Genomic DNA, 17,860 nt, shown 5'->3' with positions numbered 1-17,860 from the left:
GGCACATGACGCCAGTCACTTCATGTATAAATGACATTTTTTCTGAAATCCACTCTGTGTAAAAGCACCCATGGCCGGGACAAACCAGGTTAGTGGCAGGTTAATATCAACATGTACAGAATTGCACTCCAAAGTAAAGGAAAATACATTTATATTGGATACTCCCATATTTGTATTACAGTGATCTGAAGCCAGTGATAATGGAAAACAAAGACACGCTGAGAACGTGAATAATGTACTGTATTAATACTTTTAAATGTAATTTCTCACGGATAAAAATTAAAACAATAAAGAAATGCGAGTGCCGGAAACTAAGGGGTGGAGGGGGGTATTGCAATAATACAACAGTGAAATTATATTTACAGAAAACAAACTTGTAAAGCGTTCTTACCCCAATCCAGAAACTCTAATACATTTTTCTCTCTCCTGAGCGGCGAGCTGCTGCATTCATCATAGAGGCAGATCAGGACATCCAGCAGCGTCTCCACGCTGAAGCACTGGCCGCTGGACTGAGCCGGCCCGTCCAAGATCAGCTTCTCTAGTTTCTTCAGACGAACCTCACCCGACATGATTCAGGCTGAGTATGATTGCACTTTTTTTAACCCAATAACAGGAAAAAAAAAAAAAAAGATCACGAAGTGTTTAGAGCGAAGCCGGGTATATAAACACTTCTATCTTACTCTCCTTTTAGATCCCTCGCCATGTCTGAGGACTAAACGAGGGAATCATGATTCTAATTACATAACTATTATTTTTGATCATACCTTCCTTCATTTTATTAACTCCCCATGGGATATTCCTCAGCCGCTGGATGAGGACCCACGACTGTAAAACCCTCCCTCTGCCGACTGTTTTGACGTAACTTACGCGCTGGCAGCAATGTTTCCTTTCGTATTTAAATCAGCCCCTTCCACAAATCCACAGGAAATTCATTCCTCGACAAAGAGAAGTCAGAGCATATCCATCGAGCTGATGATCGGCAAAAAAACGCATGAATGGCAAGTCTGCAGACGCTGCAAAGCACCAAGCGCCCCTCCTATGTGAGGTCCGCCACTGAGGTTAAACGAATCGTCAGCTAGTTTTTTAATGCCATTACCCCTACTATTTACCATCTATTCTTTAGGGTCTAAAATTTGGTATAAAAAGGTTTTCCTTCATGGCTGCGGCTGTGGTCAATCATGTGTTCCCAGTCCGGATCGTCCTTCGTCGTGCCGAAACGTAGCGATCTTCCTGCGCATATCTCTGCGTGTCCCTGCGTTATTCCCGAGCCTCCGGGTCTCCTGCCTCCTGAGCCACAGCTCGGCTGCTGCGGCCGAAATCCGAGACTAACATGGCGACCGTGACAAGCCGCTGCCTGCTGCTGCAGGGAATGCAGGGATACTGGAGGGAAGGAGGCATTGTGAATGGAAACTGCGGACGTCAGTGTGGAGCCTGATAGGCAAGCCGCTAGGAGGGCTGTAACGAACCTCCGCAGCCGTGTCATCATATATATGTGTGTATATATGTGTATATATATATATAACATCAGCATATATGAATGATATACATATATATACTGTATATATACACACACACACACACACATATATATATATATATATATATATATATATATATATATATATATATATATATATATATATATATATAGACAGACTGACACATATACGTGTGTGTGTAGGTCGATAGATAGATAAAAATCTTCAGGTATCAGAAGGAATCATTTATGTAATGTTAAGCATTATCAGTGCTGTGATGCATTAACGTGTTTTAATATAAACAGTCGTAATAGGCCTATATATCAAAGTTCTAAAATTTTTGCAGGACACAATATGTGTCTGTACTAATAACTTGACATATGGACAGTTTTCTTATTTCTTATCTGTGTCAAAATTACAGTCACTGTTGTCTGTGCCAAGGTCAAGTTATATTTAGAATAATGTTAATATTAATTTGTTTGTAAAGGTTTATTTTGAAACTTTCAGGATATGTTGCATTAGTCAACTAATATACGCCTACTTTATGTTAGCTTATTGTATTTGGCTGAGTTGTCGTGATGCTGTTTTTAACAAAAATAAATTAAGGAAATTATTTTGAAATTTAAAATACATGTATAGCTTTATTTGTTTACTTTGTTGGTTTGTTGACTTTGCAGTAGAGGTTGCGGTTTGCAGTAGAAGTATGGTTTCATAATGAAACTAAAATATGCTCCAGAAGATCAACAAGTCCCATCTTGCTTAAAGTAGAGGAAAGCTGGAAATGATAGTATAATGCCTTATAAAACAGAAGGAATTCGACTTTAGCGGTGCTTAATTAAGGAATTAATTGAAAGATTTTTTTGTTTGTTCGTCGTTTCATTACACAACAGAGGACATCGATGATCACCGCCCCTTGTTAGTCTACACAGTTTAACCGCACTAGACTTGATGTTCAATATCTCACAGAAGCTGAAGCAAGGTCACTTCAAGGCAGAACTCCAGAAGTTCAAAATGAAATATCCATCCATTTTTCAATAATGTCTTATCCAATTAGGGGGAGGGTGATCTGAAATCTGCCTATGAATGCAAAGCCAGGCTTACATGACACGTTAGAAACAATGGCAATACACCAATTCAGATAGTAATGTATTAGTCTAAAGCGGGTTTAATTGATTAAATTGATGAGATTAAAACAAAAAACAAAAAAGCTCTGTTTGAAATCTTATTTTAAACATAAACAGGTATTAGAACTGTGTATATAGGCCTAAAGCATGAACCTTTTGTTTTATTGTGTATGAACTCTGGATACAGAGAGAGAGAAATCAAATCAACAAAGCAACAGCAAAGGACAACTCGAGTATGACCTCTCAGTACTACTCGTTTAATTTAATAATGGGACGTGATATTACTTGGGTTGAAATTAAAGTAAAATGTTGTCTCTACCCTGTATAAACATATGCTACAGTAAAAATGTACGTCATTAGGAAAAGTAAATTTAAAACGGATTATATTAGTTGTATGAGGTAGATGTATGAATGATGTTAAAACGTTTGTTTAATCTGTAGACGTGTCGATATAAAAAAAAACCAATAGATGTGGAAACACAAACGTTTTTCATATCCTTATACTGACATCTAGTGTCTGTAAGATGTCGTTTAGAACAGAAAACCCGTATGATTTGTTTCATTTTGTCCGCATCAGTATACGCAGTGAGAAGTTATTACAAACACAGACAATTAATTTATTGTGAAATATTTTAACGCATGCTGCACATCATGGCATATGTTGAACACTGGCTTCCACATATATGCATAGGCTAGTTGCATATAACCTGGATAGACGTATCCTACTTTTTACAATCGATGTAAAAATCGTGTAATTTTTCACATAATGTTGTAGCTGGGGCGTTATTGCTTAAAATAGACTTTTGGATAATTTCAGTTAATCCCAGTCCCTCCCTCTAAATATGAGATTTTAGCTAACAATTCACGCCTTTAAGTTTCGAATTAGTTTCAGATATCTTATCTTCAAAGAAGCAGTCATTTGCGGTTAGGTCGGCCTGCAGGAATATGTTTCACACCTACTCAACACACGTCTCCTAATTTTACGAAACTTTACATTTCGCCAACTGTATGCAAACGATGACGATCACTACAAAAACCCATGTTATAGTGCATGCATTTTCTTATAATTAATTAGAACATAAACGACTTTAAAATATAGGCCTACTTAGTAGTACATAGTGCGACATATCCATGCAGGCCAATCTATCATCGAGAAGAACTATAGCAAAGTGCATAATGATAATCATCATGATAATTAAATAAAACTGATTTTTTTTTAGCTCCCTGACTACACATTAAATTATTAGGCTTGGCAAAAACAACACATGACATTTTTGAATTTCACAGGAATCACCAAAAATTTCAAAATGTTCTTGAAATGCCTAAAAGCGAAGAATTTAAGCTACAATAGCACATTTTTCAGTACCACAATAACGTATCTGGGCTATACAATAGGACTACTGCAGGTCAGCATGAATTTCTGAAATGAAACGTACCAATTTTGGAGTAATTTTTGAAAAACAGGTTACTACTCCGTCGTGGCACCGAAGTTAATGTAGCAATATTAACAATTAACGAGTTAAACAGTTAAACACCTCCACATAATACCATCTCTTAATGAGACATACAGTTAGTTTTGGAGACGATATTGAAGCTGGGGAATAACAGACTTGCAGCGCAGCAGCGCCCCCTATCAAATTATACCTTGTTTTGCAGAACATCTCGGTTTAAAATTACATGCGTTGTAATGAAAATGAAACAGATTAACAGCTCTTTTGTATAATAAGTGATGTTACAATCCTTTTAATTAAAAGGAATGGCACCTGGCTGAATTAAATACATCTATTTGCTTTCTAAAAGGCGTCTTTATGAGGAGGGGCGCTTCGACTCTAGTTATCGAACGATGTATTTATAAATCCTACAAAAAATAAAGACCTTCTGGCAGGGGCGTATAGGTAGAACCCCTCCTCGCCAAAATGTCACCTTGGACCGTCTAATAGGGTTGCACTTTTTTGAAGAAATACAGGACGCCACCCTCCGACAGTAAAATTTCCCATTTATTATATACAGTAGTTAAGAAGTCTTGGGACACCTACTTAATTCAGTAAAAATAATGCAGATGTAGAGGTTTTCTAACAAAAAGTCATTACGTTATTCATTTGTTTACAAAAATGTATATCACATTAGAAATAATCTGTAGTTTTAAGTTAAACATTCATTTTAAGTAGTAATAAATTGAAACCTAATTTATAGTTATAAAAGAACCGTTCTGAGTTAAAAACTTAATTGACAAGCAATCTCATTTGTTGCTTTTTAATTCAGTGACACATTTGGGTAACATAAAACACTAATGTTTGTGTTTAGTTTGGGACTACAAATAGGATATATACAAATTTACTTATGTCTTAAAATACAGAATATTTCAATTGGATGTTAATTTTGCTTACCCCTTTCTTCAGATAAAATATAATTTTAACAAAAATATTATATGTTCTCATATTATTTATTATAAAGTACAATCAATGTAAAACAATCTTATAACAGCCAGACAGCACCGAAAGAGAAAACAATAATTTAGATCATTACCTGTTTAGAATCTGTACCCATCCATCCATCTTTTGTACCCGCTTGTCCCATGCAGTTTAATCAATATATTTATATGCATGAGTCGTGCCTTTCAGTATCAAGACAGTAAAAATATTTGCATGACCATGACAGTCATTTTCGGTTAAACATGTATCAAAATTCTGACTTCGCCTATATGTCGTCAGCTCCCTGTATCCCGCAGCCCCTAATACACAGACTTCCAGTGACATCCAGCTCCTTTTCGATTGTCTGCTAGACAAAAAAGCCATAGCTAATCCCGTAACTGAAACATATAAGCACCATGTTGAAAAGATCGCCAATACACATAGCCTACTCACAATAGTCCTGGATTAACTGTCTATTTGTTAATAATTTTTATATGCAGAAGGCCTGAAGGGGTGGTCTCCCCGGAATACGCATTTCATAATCTTGGATTTTCACCGAGTCCCACATATCGGCAAATTGCTTTGAGGCAAATGGCGGTAAAAGCAGAACATTTTATACTGGGAGACTTTCTTCTAATTTCTGTAATTCCTAGTAGTGGATCATAAACTAATTCAAGGCTCAACTGCTGAGAACATTCAAGCTAAATATGGACACCCGGGGTACACGTGTGAAATATTAAGCCTATATTATCTCATTGGATAATAGGCCCATATAGGCCTAAGGAACAGACAACCTCCGACAAAATAAATAAACACTGAGATTGAAGATTGTGACCTAAATAGAGCTACACAAAAAAATCTTAATGGATATCACTTTTTGATACGTCTTCTAAGTATTTGATCGACATCATGCGGCTTCACCTGGTTAGGGTCGAGATTTAATGTAGGCCTACGTTTTATTTTTTTTAGTAGGCTACGTTAAATCGATACGTACATCGTATAAAATGTAGAATATAAAATATGTACAAAACAAATAAAAATTAAAAATGACAGTTTATAAATTAACGTTATTAAATCCTACAATGGAATGTTTTTGTCAAGATGGTAAGTATGCCTGAAATATGTCAGTACTTGTACATCTCAGTCCGTATTGAATATAAATAGGATTAATGCGTAATGAATTGCAAGTTCTTCGTGCTAATGAATAATCTAATGTGAAACACTGAAGTTGTCAAAGGCCGTGCTTTATGTTTACCTTTCATCAGAAGGTGTTATAGCTTTCGTTAGGGAGGAGTTCGGCGCGATTTTGCCATTATGTCCCTAATGGGACAAGACTTTGATGAAGATGTCTTTCTTCTGAAGTCGGACTCCACCCACTCCTGCATGTGTGAAGTGTTTTTCTCGGAGTGTGACAGAGGAAAACCGCATATAAGGACAGTCTGATGTCAGTGACCAACTATTATCCAGCTGTTCTCCAGAGAAGAGTCATGGGTCCATTCAGCGCTTTCCTTCTTTGCTCTGCTCTGCTCGCTGCTGTCGAAGGCTTTACCCTGGAGAACATGAAAGAAGCCATGCTTCAGAAAGTAGGACTAAACGAGCTTCCCAGGATTCACAAGAGGGACTTGGAGAACCTGGTCATCCCACAGCACATCAAGAACAAATACGTCTCCCTGCTGAAACTGCAAAATAAGCGTCGGCGCAGATCCCTGCCCAGCTTGGCTGGCATCCTGCGAGGCATCCCGGGAAATGCAGGTGCGTTTGGCTCACTGGCATGTAAGATTAACGTGCCTCATTAATGTCAATCTATTTTGTTCGTGTAGAGTAATTAGTTTAATGGGTTGGGTGAAAGTCATGTGTGATAATTCTGCGTAAAATTATGCATAACCAAAAAGTACTAATGTATTAAATGAAGCAAATAATACTGTATATTTTCAAAACATGTTCAATGATTTAGTTGCATACATCAATCGAGCATTGGTTGTTTGCACTTTGTCTCAACGGAGGCTCAATATTTCCATTCCAGATGTTTCGGGAGAAGTGATGTACTCAGACACTCACCGGCAGCGACTGGTTTTTGACATGGAGACCAGAATTCCAGAACACAGTGAAGTGACCATGGCAGAACTAAAACTGTTCAAGACAGCACCGAAAAAGCACCCAAAACCCGAAAACAAGAACCGGCGTCCGGTCAACAATGCTAGAGTGAGCATATATTGGGTGAATGTACTGGAAGATGGATCAAACCACACATCTCTTGTAGATTCAAGGTATTAAAAAAAATACAAAACATGGATTTTCTTTTTTACTCTCTGCATATTTAAGTGCAATGACAATAGTTGAATATATGATTATATATAATTAGGCCTATTAATCATTTTACAGGTTGGTGCCGATTCATGAAACCGGCTGGAAAAGTTTTGACGTGACCCAGGCGGTTCATTTTTGGTCTAAAACCCAAAGAAACCGCCCAATGCATCTAGAGGTCTGGGTCGAAGCTGAGAGACCGGGCAGCTACGCCGCGGAACTGGCCAAATGTGTAAGGTTCGCCACCCAGAGCCCTAATGACATGGACGCCGGGAAGCCGGAGGTGGTGTTGTACACCCTCAACATAGAGGAATTTGGGTAAGCATTCCTAACGAGTTCTCAATGCGATTTCTGAATTACACGTGGAACAACACAATCGTTGAAAATACACCTAATTTATTTTCTTGATATATGTACATTATTTTTTTAACAGTTCCCGTGGCGATTGCTCGGCTGGAAAAAGCAATGTGTGCTGTAGGGAAGAGCACTTCGTCAACTTCAGAGAGCTAACGTGGACGCAGTACTGGATCATCGAGCCGGCGGGTTATCAGGCTTACCGCTGCGCAGGCGGATGCAAGAAGCCCAATCGCAACTACGGATACAGAGAGCGGACGTGCGCGGTGGTGGAGAGCGCTCCGCTGCCCATGATGTACCTCGTGAAGAAGGGTGACTACACGGAGATCGAGGTCGCCGAGTTCCCAAACATGATCGTAGAGAAGTGTGGCTGCACCATGGACGATATGTCGGTCGTATAATGCACGCAACGGCCAAATACTAAAGATAAAACCCGGAGTACTTCTATATAGTTCTGCAATGTTGCTGATGTTGTGTCGGAATGTGGTATCCAGTTTTTTGCACGATACTTCCTTGCTTACAAGCACTTAAATGTTAATAATCTAATTTAAAACTAAAGTCTTTATTTTTGCATTTGTGCCCAAAATCCGCATGACCTAAACATGACATACCAAGGTATTATTATATTCATTGTTTTATTTTGGTTCGTAAATATTGCGGATCGAAAACATAGACTATCATTGTGTGTTAATTCTTGAAATAAAGCATTGTACATTGATATACCGTTTACGCTCTCGAGTATATTACTACAATTAAAAAGAAGTGTGATGACTTATAAAAGTTTATATTTAGGGTTATTTTCAGATACCTAACGTGGGCGCCTGCAGCTGGGGCCTGTACCATTAGGAGGGATTAACAAATCTTATATCATATTTCAGAGTCAGGCTAAGAAAAACCGAAAGCCCAAAAGTGCGTTTAATCCGGTTCCAGAACATCTGATTTTGATCACCTCTGTCAATCCGGATAAGTAGATTCAGATTCAAGTAGGCTGACAATGTGCAGACTGCCAGCTTGTTCAGCCGTCTGTACAGGGGACTCAGAGCTGTCCGCTGACACTACTGTCTCTGCAGTGCCAAGGCATAAGAGACCAGGCCTCTGCTTTTATCATGCATGTGGTGACAAAGCTAAAACGTTCTGAGTACTGCAGCCCAGGTACAAGTTCTTTACATTGGAGGTTGGTGACTGGGTCTCGGTGGACCATCTGAAGTCTGTGCATTTGGACGGGGACGCTTCAGCAGGAGGCTCCCCTGCGGCTGTGTGCAAGATGCTGGGCACCCGATACCCAGCCCCCCCCCCCCTGCACACCATGACCCATACTGGGCGGGCGATACAGCCTTCCAGAGTTGGACCTGCCTGTATTTGTAAATGGGGGGCATGTGTAGGAGCTACTACTGTTTAGACAGAATTCGAGTGTCTGTTTAGACACTCCCTTACGCATGTTCATGTGTGTAGGTTAGAACAGGTTGTGCATGCCCTGGCTGGTTTGGGGGTTTGGTCCTGGGTTTGCTGCTTTTCCTTTTCTGTCTCTCTCCGCCTCCACACTCAGCACGGTTCCAGTAAGCCAGCGACAGCCGACACTGCCACACATCCGCCGAGACTTCATACTACCGGGGAAAGAGCTAAATATACTGTAATAATCAATAAAACATGTCGGTATCAAGCGGAATATAGATAATTAACCTAATAAAACATGTCAGTGAAACAACATTCTTGACAAGTCAGATACACGTTTATAATTCATGAAACATATCGCTAGTGAGCCGAATATACATTAATAATCTAATATTATTTGACTAATATAACATGTCAGTTATACAACCAAGCTAACAGTGCAGCCACACATCCCAGTCAGAGGAAGAATCGGCCATATTGGCTTTAACCTTCATCCCTGGGGCATAGATGGAGATGAATGGATGGGGGAAGAGTTTTTAATGTGGGGGCGATAGCAAACTTATATATAATATAAAAAGCTATTAAGGACTTAAGCCAATAAATACACATTTACTTGGGGGGGGGGGGGGGGCTAGTACCTCCCAAAAATAGGCCAAACTACACCCCTGCTTTACCCTCTTTTATTTAAATATTTGCCTTGCCTTAGTTATCTGTTTTGTACAGCACTTTGGTTGACATCTGCTGTTTTTTTTTTAGAATGTGCTAAGATGGCTTGACTATATATAATACTGTAAAGAGTGCAAACATAGAGTGTGAATTTTTCAGTGGAGTATATTGGGGGTAAAGTACTATTGAGTTAAAGCTGTAACCATAGCAGGTAAAATACCCTCCCAAAAGCACGTGTGTGCTGGACGATGGTGAAGTGACAAAACCTCAAGCCACTGACAACTCAAAAATCACAGACCAACCTCTATCGTGGCCAGTAGTGTGCTCTCTCAACTTTTTCTGTAGTTACTATTTCGGCAGCTTAAGCCCGACAGAGCCCTCCAGTGGACATTTCAGATATCACAGGCCCAATTAGTTCTCTGTTGGGTTTTTCTTTGTTGTTCTGTGAATTTCAGCACAACAATGTGGTTTTGGAAATGAAAGTCAGTAGCATCAGGATGAGAGACTTCATAGATGACATTGGCTACCTATGGTGCAATTTTCTTATTAATATCTGTTTACATTGCAGAGAGTTATAGTCATGGTACTTTGAATCATGGCTGTGCAGAACTGAATCAGGAGATTCTGTCCCGTATGTATACAGTGTTCTGAAATAATACAACCTCTGCCAATTTCATTATTCCCCAAGTGATGTTTCAGGGAACCACTGAATCTGTGTTTCGGTCAACTGTGCATTATTACTACTAGAGGATAATCCCCTTAAATAGAGGAAAAGGCAAAAATTAATTGAACTATTATTTTATTCTTTCCATACCCTAACAAGCCCTCTGATGGACATTCACAGATTTCCTTTAAACCAGCACATGGAGCCTGAGTTCAGCACCATAAGTTGCTCTGCAACTACACCCACAGACATAATCCCCGACACCCACCCCACAGCATTGTGGTCAAGAGGATGGGAGCCTGCTGGATAGATTCCCACCCACAGTTGGGATTGTGTCCTTTCACAGAAGACAGAGCCCCCAGCTCATTTTCAAAATTAAGACTACGGGAGTGGATAATCATGAGAGCAGCGGAATAAATTAAAAACCATTGCAGAATGGCACAGAAAATACGGCATCAAGTGTCTCTTTGTATAAGAAAGGGAATAAAGTTACCACAGAACACAAAGGCTAAACCAAGGCGGTTTAGGAAGAGAGACAATAGCAGAGATGGTTATCTACTTCCCTGGCCACAGTGTGTCCCTGAGAGGTGCTGTCGTCAGCAAGCACGAGGGCCATTACTGCGACCTGCCGCTTCCCCACGCCGTGCTCTTCATATTGCATCGGTTGTGGGATTAGGCACAGGAGGTACATCTAACATGCTGCTGTACAGTGATGCTGAAATGAGCTCAGACCAGCCCCCGACACGAAAAGCACAAACAGGCCACCAGTGGCTGAAGTGAAGCACACCGGGCTTTTTCAGGTGAACACGAGCTCTGCAATTTCCAAAACATTTTAAATATAGGATTTACAGCACAGCCTTCCAGTCCTAATTTTAAATTCTCATACAGAAATAACTGAACTGGCGATATCAACATCTGCATTCAGGCATACATATACATATATATATATATAAAAAAAAAGAATGATATGGAACAGAGAATAGACTTCAAAACATATCACAAGGGTGGGAGAATAAAAGAAAAGAAGCTTAAAAACAAACATTCAAAATGTCCCACATCCCCTCATTATGAAAAAAAAAAATCTAAAGATTTTCCCACCAAATCTACCTTCACAGTACAAGACCATTCATTCATTTTCAAACTGGGAAAGCTAAGCGACAGGGACCTGAAAAGGACATTGATCCCAGGGTTTAGTAAGGAATGACTGAGAAAAATGGAGAAGGATAAAAGGCATCTTAAGGTGTTCCATAACAGAAGGCAAAAAGATCTCGGATCAGCCACTGTCTTGTATACAGTGATCATCCTTTAGTAAAAATAAGCAAGCTCAGGTTCTCATACAATATCTAGGAGCAGAATTTCATTGGTTAGGCTGCTAACAATGGACATGAATTTTACTTAAGACCTGATGGTGTTCCACGAAGCAGGATTTCTCTGTTAGCTGGGTTAACTTAATCTAGTTCTAATGATTGCGCAATAAGGTGAGAAGCATTCCTATTGGACAATCATGACTTCTGTTTTAAATTAATCCAGCTAACTGGAAAATCTTGCTTGGTGGAACACCCCTAGGGGGGAAGAAAAGAAAAGAAAAGAATTTTATATATATATATGGTTTTTTTTAATTTATATATATATATATATATATATATATATATATATATATATATATATATATATATATATATAAAAATAAAAAAAAACCATTCCTCAGGGAACTACAGACAACAGAAATGACAGCTGGTGAACAAAAGCACACTAAATCCCATCTTCAGTAGCATACACAGCTTAACTAAAAGATAACTCAAAAATTAAAAGATGCCGTATGGGATGCCTCACTTATGTACGAGCCCTGAAGCCATCACAGTTGTGGTCATATCTGCAGCACCAGGCCTGCGGCAGAGATGTTGTCCCCACCCCCCGCGGTCTGGTACACCTCGGTGCACACCAGCACGGGGGCCACGCACACCTCATAGTCGTCCTCGTGCCAGCAGGACACTGGCCGCGTCTCCTGGAGCGGTATGCGCTGGCTGCCCTCCCTCCGGCTGACGGAGAAGGACTCGTCCAGGATGAGCTTGGCCTTGCTGAGGTTGATATCCGGCGAGCCGCACACGTGCCGGTTGGCGGTGAGCGAGGCCTTGGCTGTAGCCGACATGGTGTTCTTCCACTGGGAGCCGCGAGTCACGATGATGGCCTGGAAGGCCAGCGTGTGCACGTGCACCCGTGTGAGCGGCCGGCCGACGCCGGAGTCCCGCCGCTGCCGATTCACCAGCCGGTAGAGCTCCCGCATCTGGTCGAGCACGGTGGCCACGCGTGGGTTGGGGTCTGACAGCAGGGTGACACTGCCGCCCCGCAGCAGGCTCAGCAGGTTGGGCAGCTCCTGCTCGTTCATGCCCAGCGAGTCGGCGCGTGGCAGCACCAGCCGCAGAAGCTCCGACAGCAGGCCCTCGTCCACGAAGCTGGCCATCTCGAAGTGCACGCCCATCCCCGGAGAGCTGGAGTCCAGCAGCTGCGCTAGGCGGTCCAGCAGGGCCTCGCGCTCACCTGCGAGGGGGGAAGAGAGCGTGGGGGTGCTCAGGTTAGAGAGGAAAGCTGCACCCTCCACACTCAGGCTGATACGTATCTGCACACATCCACCATCCCAACATAAACCATGAGACACAATCCTGCCGCCACCCAGCCCAGTCGTAACATCAGCACTTCATCTTTGAAACAATAGCAACATACAACACCAATTTAAAACAAAGCATACACATTCACAGACATCAGATATATTAATCTAAGTTACTTCCTGCGCAATATTCAGTTTGCACCATATTCTGCCTGTATACAGTGCTTACTGTTTATACTGTCCGTACTGCACTATGGGTCTGTTTTTCACTGCTTGTGTATCTGAACTTTCTGTACCTCACTGCTATATGCAAACATACTTACCACTCGGGAATCAAAAAAATACATCTTAAAATAACATTAGTACATGAAACAATGTTTCAGGGCTTTTTTTTAACACGTGCTCACGTCCGATTAGTACTGGTAAGGAAGCAAAAGGACACACACAGAAACCATCGACCAAAATGACAGGCGGCACAAGATTCTGACCTGGGCTGATGGGCGTATCCAAGAACAACTGGTTACAACACACAAAATATTTGGTAAAATATGGGAATTATTCTTATACGTACAATAAATAAAATAAAAATGGCATTGCTGCATACTAAATACATCTAAGAGGGTTTTGTGTCATCGCGCCCAAAATGACGCCACAAAATAAGGACAATCAATCATGAATTCCATTCTGCTTTGTGACAGCGCTTTCCTTCCTATGTTCTCTTCAGCACAAAAAAGTTGCATGGTGATGATGAAAGCATGCTCAGACCAGGATCCTAAAGCGCAATTAAAAGGAGGTTTTGCCGGTTATGGGTGCAAATTGATACAGGAAAAACTTGGGTCTTAATCAGCAGATAGAGCCATACGACTACAGGCGGACTTACATTTATACCAGTTCCACAAAAATATACTCTCCCACAGCCTCCAGTCATGAAGCCCTTCACAGATCACATGCTTATCTTCAAAACAACAGCTGGCCCACAGCTACTCTGTCTCCATCATGTCGCTGCTGGTGTTTATATTGTCATCACCTTTCCGAAAAGGGAAGTTGTCCATCATCTGCATGCCGCCAACCACCAGGAGGTCAGGGTGGAAATCCTTCAGCTTACGTTCAAAAGCTTCCATTGAAGCCAAATATGGGTTGTGGTCATCGCTGTGGACAATGAACCTGCACGAGAACACAATCCTGTCTTTGAGCATCTATTGCGCACAACACGTGGGAAATTATGAGGAGAATAGTAAAGAAGCCCCTCCCACACCCCACCTGTTAGCCCTTTTTGAGGTATACTGCCCCCAAGTGGCACCAGAGGGATACTCCAGGATGAGGTGGATGTCAGGTTCCTCTACCACATTGCCTACCACTAGAAAAAGGAGAAAAAAGGGAAGGATAGGAATGCAATCCAGCAGTGCAAACTTATACAATAAGAACATGATATTCAACATACATGTGTTAAAACTCTTGGACCTTCTGGTTTAATTCAGTGCCATTACGCCATTTGTACGTTAATCTGTGCACTATGTTCTTACTACTATTTGCATCAGAAATTCCCCCATGGGATCGATAAAGTCCATCCTAATCTTAAAACGCTGGCATACCAGTTATTTGCTGCGGAAGCACGTCAGTGAGCTCGGGGCTGAAGTCGGCTCCAAGCAACACCTCACAGCCCTCTAGCGCCATGCGACTGGCCATGACAGCCGCGTTGCCCCCCAGTGACCAGCGGTTTCCTGGTAACTCTCGGGACGCCTCCACCAGCTGACTGAAGAGGGTGTCGTTCATGACGAACCTCCTAAAGGACGGGAGTCACGCGAGGGAAATCGTGACCGAAACAGAGGAAATTATGCATGAGGAAAAAAATCATTACAGAAGTATAACAGAAGTAGTCTCTGAAAACACTTTCTTTTGCTAAAACTTCTAATTAACACCTCATTTATCATTGCATAGCTGCAATTCTTTGTGTAAATATCTTTCCATTTTAATATTGACTTTACGACGTCCAGATTTTGCGATGACCCATCCTGCTGTAATGGTAAAAATTTAAATGGCTGCAGTTTTACAGACGAATATCAGTTTTCACCCGAGTCCTACAGAAAACACTGACGGAAATTTCTAGGTTTCTAGGTAGTTACTGGTGCTGTTTCGCTCCTCGGATCTGGCTCTTATCTTGGTCACCTGAATGCTATGATACCCCAAACATATCCAGCAAAGTCAGCTCAGCCCCTGGCCAGGTTTCAACACCCTGCACCCAATCTGCAGCGCTGAGGTACTGCGACAGCAAGCCGCGGGTCAAGTCATGCGAAGTCAGGCTGACTCACTCGGACGCAGCGCCTGGGGGGAAGAAGTAAGCAAAGCTCTGTGCCAGCTGCTCAGCGTTCTCGATGTAGTCGTGGTGGAGAGGCTGGCTGCTGGGCTCCAGGCCGACCTTGTTCAGGAGCGTCACGCCGTCCACGATGATGTCCACACAGCCCCCGAAACCTGAGAGACAAAAACATCAGACCCGAACTGCTCTGTGCTGCCAAAACATTACCGACCATATAGCCACAAACAGGAGGAAAGCAGGATCAGGGCGGTGTGCGACTCTGTGGGTTAAGCCTCTTGAGTTCGGATGGTCGCTGGTTCAAAACCAATGCCTAGTATAATGACGTTACCGTTGGGTCCTTGACCAAAGACACTGCCTCACCCAGCTTTCTCGACTGTACACCACTTTGGACAAGGCGTCTGCTACATACATAATGTAAATGCCATAAAACTAAATGTTAAAAACGCACCACGAGAGCCCTGGAATAACATTAGCACTGTTTGCACTATTTTAAAGAAGCCTTCAGCTGTTTTCGGTTTGAGATTATTTCCATGACCCTGACCTGGACAGAGAGGTATACAAACATGTTTGCTCTAGGAGGCCTAGTAAGTATTACGAACCATTCCCAACATGCCTAAAAATGTAAATCAACACATAGTGGTAATAGCATTAATAGGTTTCCCTGCAGCATAGACAGAATTCACTTTTTTTGTTTTTTATTTATTTATTTATTTATTTATTTATTTTTTTTGGGGGGGGGGGATTATCCTGAAGTTATCTGATCGAACCATTCAACAATTGAACCACAATTGAACCACAATAAAAAGTATTTATATAAAGTATTTTATAATAGAAAAAGAATACAAGAAAGATTAAATCATATCAACTGTACTGGTGATTTTTCGCAATCATTAAAGTTTATATATATTTCTGTACATTAACAGTGTTCCATTGATTTTAACTAAAACTAATTCACCAGCTGACACCAAATTTTAACGTGTCGTTTTTGTTTTAACTGAAGTTTCGTCATATTTTAGGAAACACACCGAAAAACTACATCTAAAAGTTTAAAAAGCGGCGATAGTCTCACCTATAGCGACTCTGGGTCTTGCGAAGTCACTGAGGCCCGCTTTGCGCTCGGCTCGGAGCAGCGAGGACAGCACGGTGTCCAGCCTCCCATCAAGCGTATCCCGAACGGGCGGGCGCAGCCAGTACGCCAGCAGGACCATCACGAAAGACAGTACGGTGCCGTATTTTATCACCACGGCACTGTTACCGAACTCCACCGCCATGGCCAACTTCGAGGAGCTGAAAATCACACCACCGTCAGAGGAGCATTCAGACGACGGAGGTACATCACCTTCCAGCAGACGGTTAACATAAAAGCGCGCAGCGCTCGGCAGCTTGGCGTCCGGCGAACTCGGCGAACTGGCAAACCAGGAAGTGACGCTGCAAGCGGAAATGACATTTCAACGGCCAGTATTCACCCTCTTTGCTGTGTACAAGGCTTTTAAAATACATCTTAAATGTAGAGTTAGAAGCATGCAGTAAAAGACATCCAGATTAAACTGCATTAATAAAATATTAACAGGGCTATCTTAATTTAAAAAGACGACAGCAAATAAGTAAATGCTTACGCAGGCTCAATCTTATGTTTGGCGGTAGAAATAGGGTGAATCTCAATATGCATACTTGACCGTATTTGTGTTCTCGTGTGCCCGTTTTACATCATCTTCCATTGCACACGAGGACGGTAAAAAAAAAAAAAATCCCCGGATATTGGTCTTGCCCTGCCCCAAATATCAGGGATACATAAGTTGCCTCCTCACGGAACATGACCAATCCCTTGATTCATTACACCCCAATTTCGTTCTTGGAAGGCAAGTTCACAAGACTGGTCTTGCCAAGACCACAAGTATGGTCTTTGAGTTCTTTGATGGTCGTTGTGTCATCCTTAGACAACTTCTGAGGGCAAAATGAAAAATGATTGGTTCAGAGAGATAACCAATCAGATTATACAGTATGTGGGTCCAAACAACTAGAGGAGGGGGGATCAAAACATGTGGTTGGTTGGTCCCGCCTCCTGAAGTTGCTTGGACACACCTCCTCCACAATCTGATTGGTTATCTCTCTGAACCATGTCTTCAGAATATTTTCGTGTAAGTAAAAATCCCATGAGCTAGAAATAGACTTCTTGATGCTTATGCATTTAAATAAATTGGATTCATTTACAAAAAAAAACTTTCAGATGTGGTTAAGATGTTTCATATTTGGTATTGGATTTGTAATTTCTCAATTACAATCGTAAGGGTCAAATTGAAATTTGTTGAAATAGTACTACAAACAACATATATATTTTTTTTAAATCATAGAATTGTTTTAGCTCCAAAATGTAAAAGCAATATGACCAAATGTTGGTGAGAATTGTAGGTGAATTTATGTTAAATAACCAAAAAATATTAGTTGTCATTTTGACTTTGGCAGAAATACCGGTAAAGATTATAATTAAAATGTTAGACGTATGCAGTTAGACGTATGCAGTTAAAATGGTTGAATGGATGTATATGTA

General features: G+C 41.2%; 3 protein-coding genes across 14 annotated transcripts in view; 1 reads left to right on the top strand and 2 right to left on the bottom strand.

Annotated features, from left to right (window-relative positions):
• Positions 1 to 569, bottom strand: part of LOC111841146 (serine/threonine-protein kinase MRCK alpha) — an 80,978-nt gene extending 80,409 nt beyond the window's left edge. For all 6 annotated transcript variants that reach the window (XM_023806661.2, XM_023806656.2, XM_023806657.2 and 3 more), the window contains exon 1: positions 392 to 569. In XM_023806661.2, coding sequence (XP_023662429.2) covers positions 392 to 569 — 178 coding nt within the window. The remainder of the gene's footprint in view (positions 1 to 391) is intronic.
• LOC111841147 (left-right determination factor 2-like) lies at positions 464 to 8,367 on the top strand. 4 transcript variants are annotated; one of them, XM_023806666.2, is made up of 5 exons: positions 464 to 581; positions 6,556 to 6,765; positions 7,037 to 7,280; positions 7,396 to 7,635; positions 7,751 to 8,367. In XM_023806666.2, exons 2-5 carry the CDS (start codon positions 6,573 to 6,575, stop codon positions 8,070 to 8,072), a joined length of 999 nt encoding a protein of 332 aa, XP_023662434.1. In that variant the 5' UTR covers positions 464 to 581; positions 6,556 to 6,572; the 3' UTR covers positions 8,073 to 8,367. The 4 variants fall into 4 exon arrangements, with proteins under 4 accessions (XP_023662434.1, XP_023662433.1, XP_023662432.1 ...); XM_023806665.2 differs by lacking the exon at positions 464 to 581 and adding an exon at positions 1,676 to 6,117; XM_023806664.2 differs by lacking the exon at positions 464 to 581 and adding an exon at positions 1,676 to 6,117 and having other exon boundaries at positions 6,376 to 6,765.
• Positions 8,368 to 10,511: 2,144 nt separating this feature from the next.
• LOC111841207 (ADP-dependent glucokinase-like) lies at positions 10,512 to 17,243 on the bottom strand. Of its 4 annotated transcripts, none has more exons than XM_023806802.2 (7): positions 16,929 to 17,243; positions 16,382 to 16,740; positions 15,308 to 15,467; positions 14,591 to 14,781; positions 14,259 to 14,355; positions 14,026 to 14,162; positions 10,512 to 12,931 (listed from the first exon to the last, which is right to left on the bottom strand). In XM_023806802.2, the coding sequence occupies exons 1-7, from the start codon at positions 16,979 to 16,981 to the stop codon at positions 12,261 to 12,263; spliced, it is 1,668 nt and encodes a 555-aa protein (XP_023662570.2). In that variant the 5' UTR covers positions 16,982 to 17,243; the 3' UTR covers positions 10,512 to 12,260. The 4 variants fall into 4 exon arrangements, with proteins under 4 accessions (XP_023662570.2, XP_023662571.2, XP_072558904.1 ...); XM_023806803.2 differs by having other exon boundaries at positions 16,382 to 16,599; XM_072702803.1 differs by having other exon boundaries at positions 16,984 to 17,243.
• Between the last annotated feature and the right edge of the window lie 617 nt (positions 17,244 to 17,860).

This window comes from Paramormyrops kingsleyae, chromosome 19 (genome assembly GCF_048594095.1).
Source record: "Paramormyrops kingsleyae isolate MSU_618 chromosome 19, PKINGS_0.4, whole genome shotgun sequence".
Classification (NCBI taxonomy): Eukaryota; Metazoa; Chordata; class Actinopteri; order Osteoglossiformes; family Mormyridae; genus Paramormyrops; species Paramormyrops kingsleyae.
The sequence above is the reverse complement of the archived record's forward strand: the minus strand, read 5'-3'. Positions and strand labels throughout refer to the sequence as shown.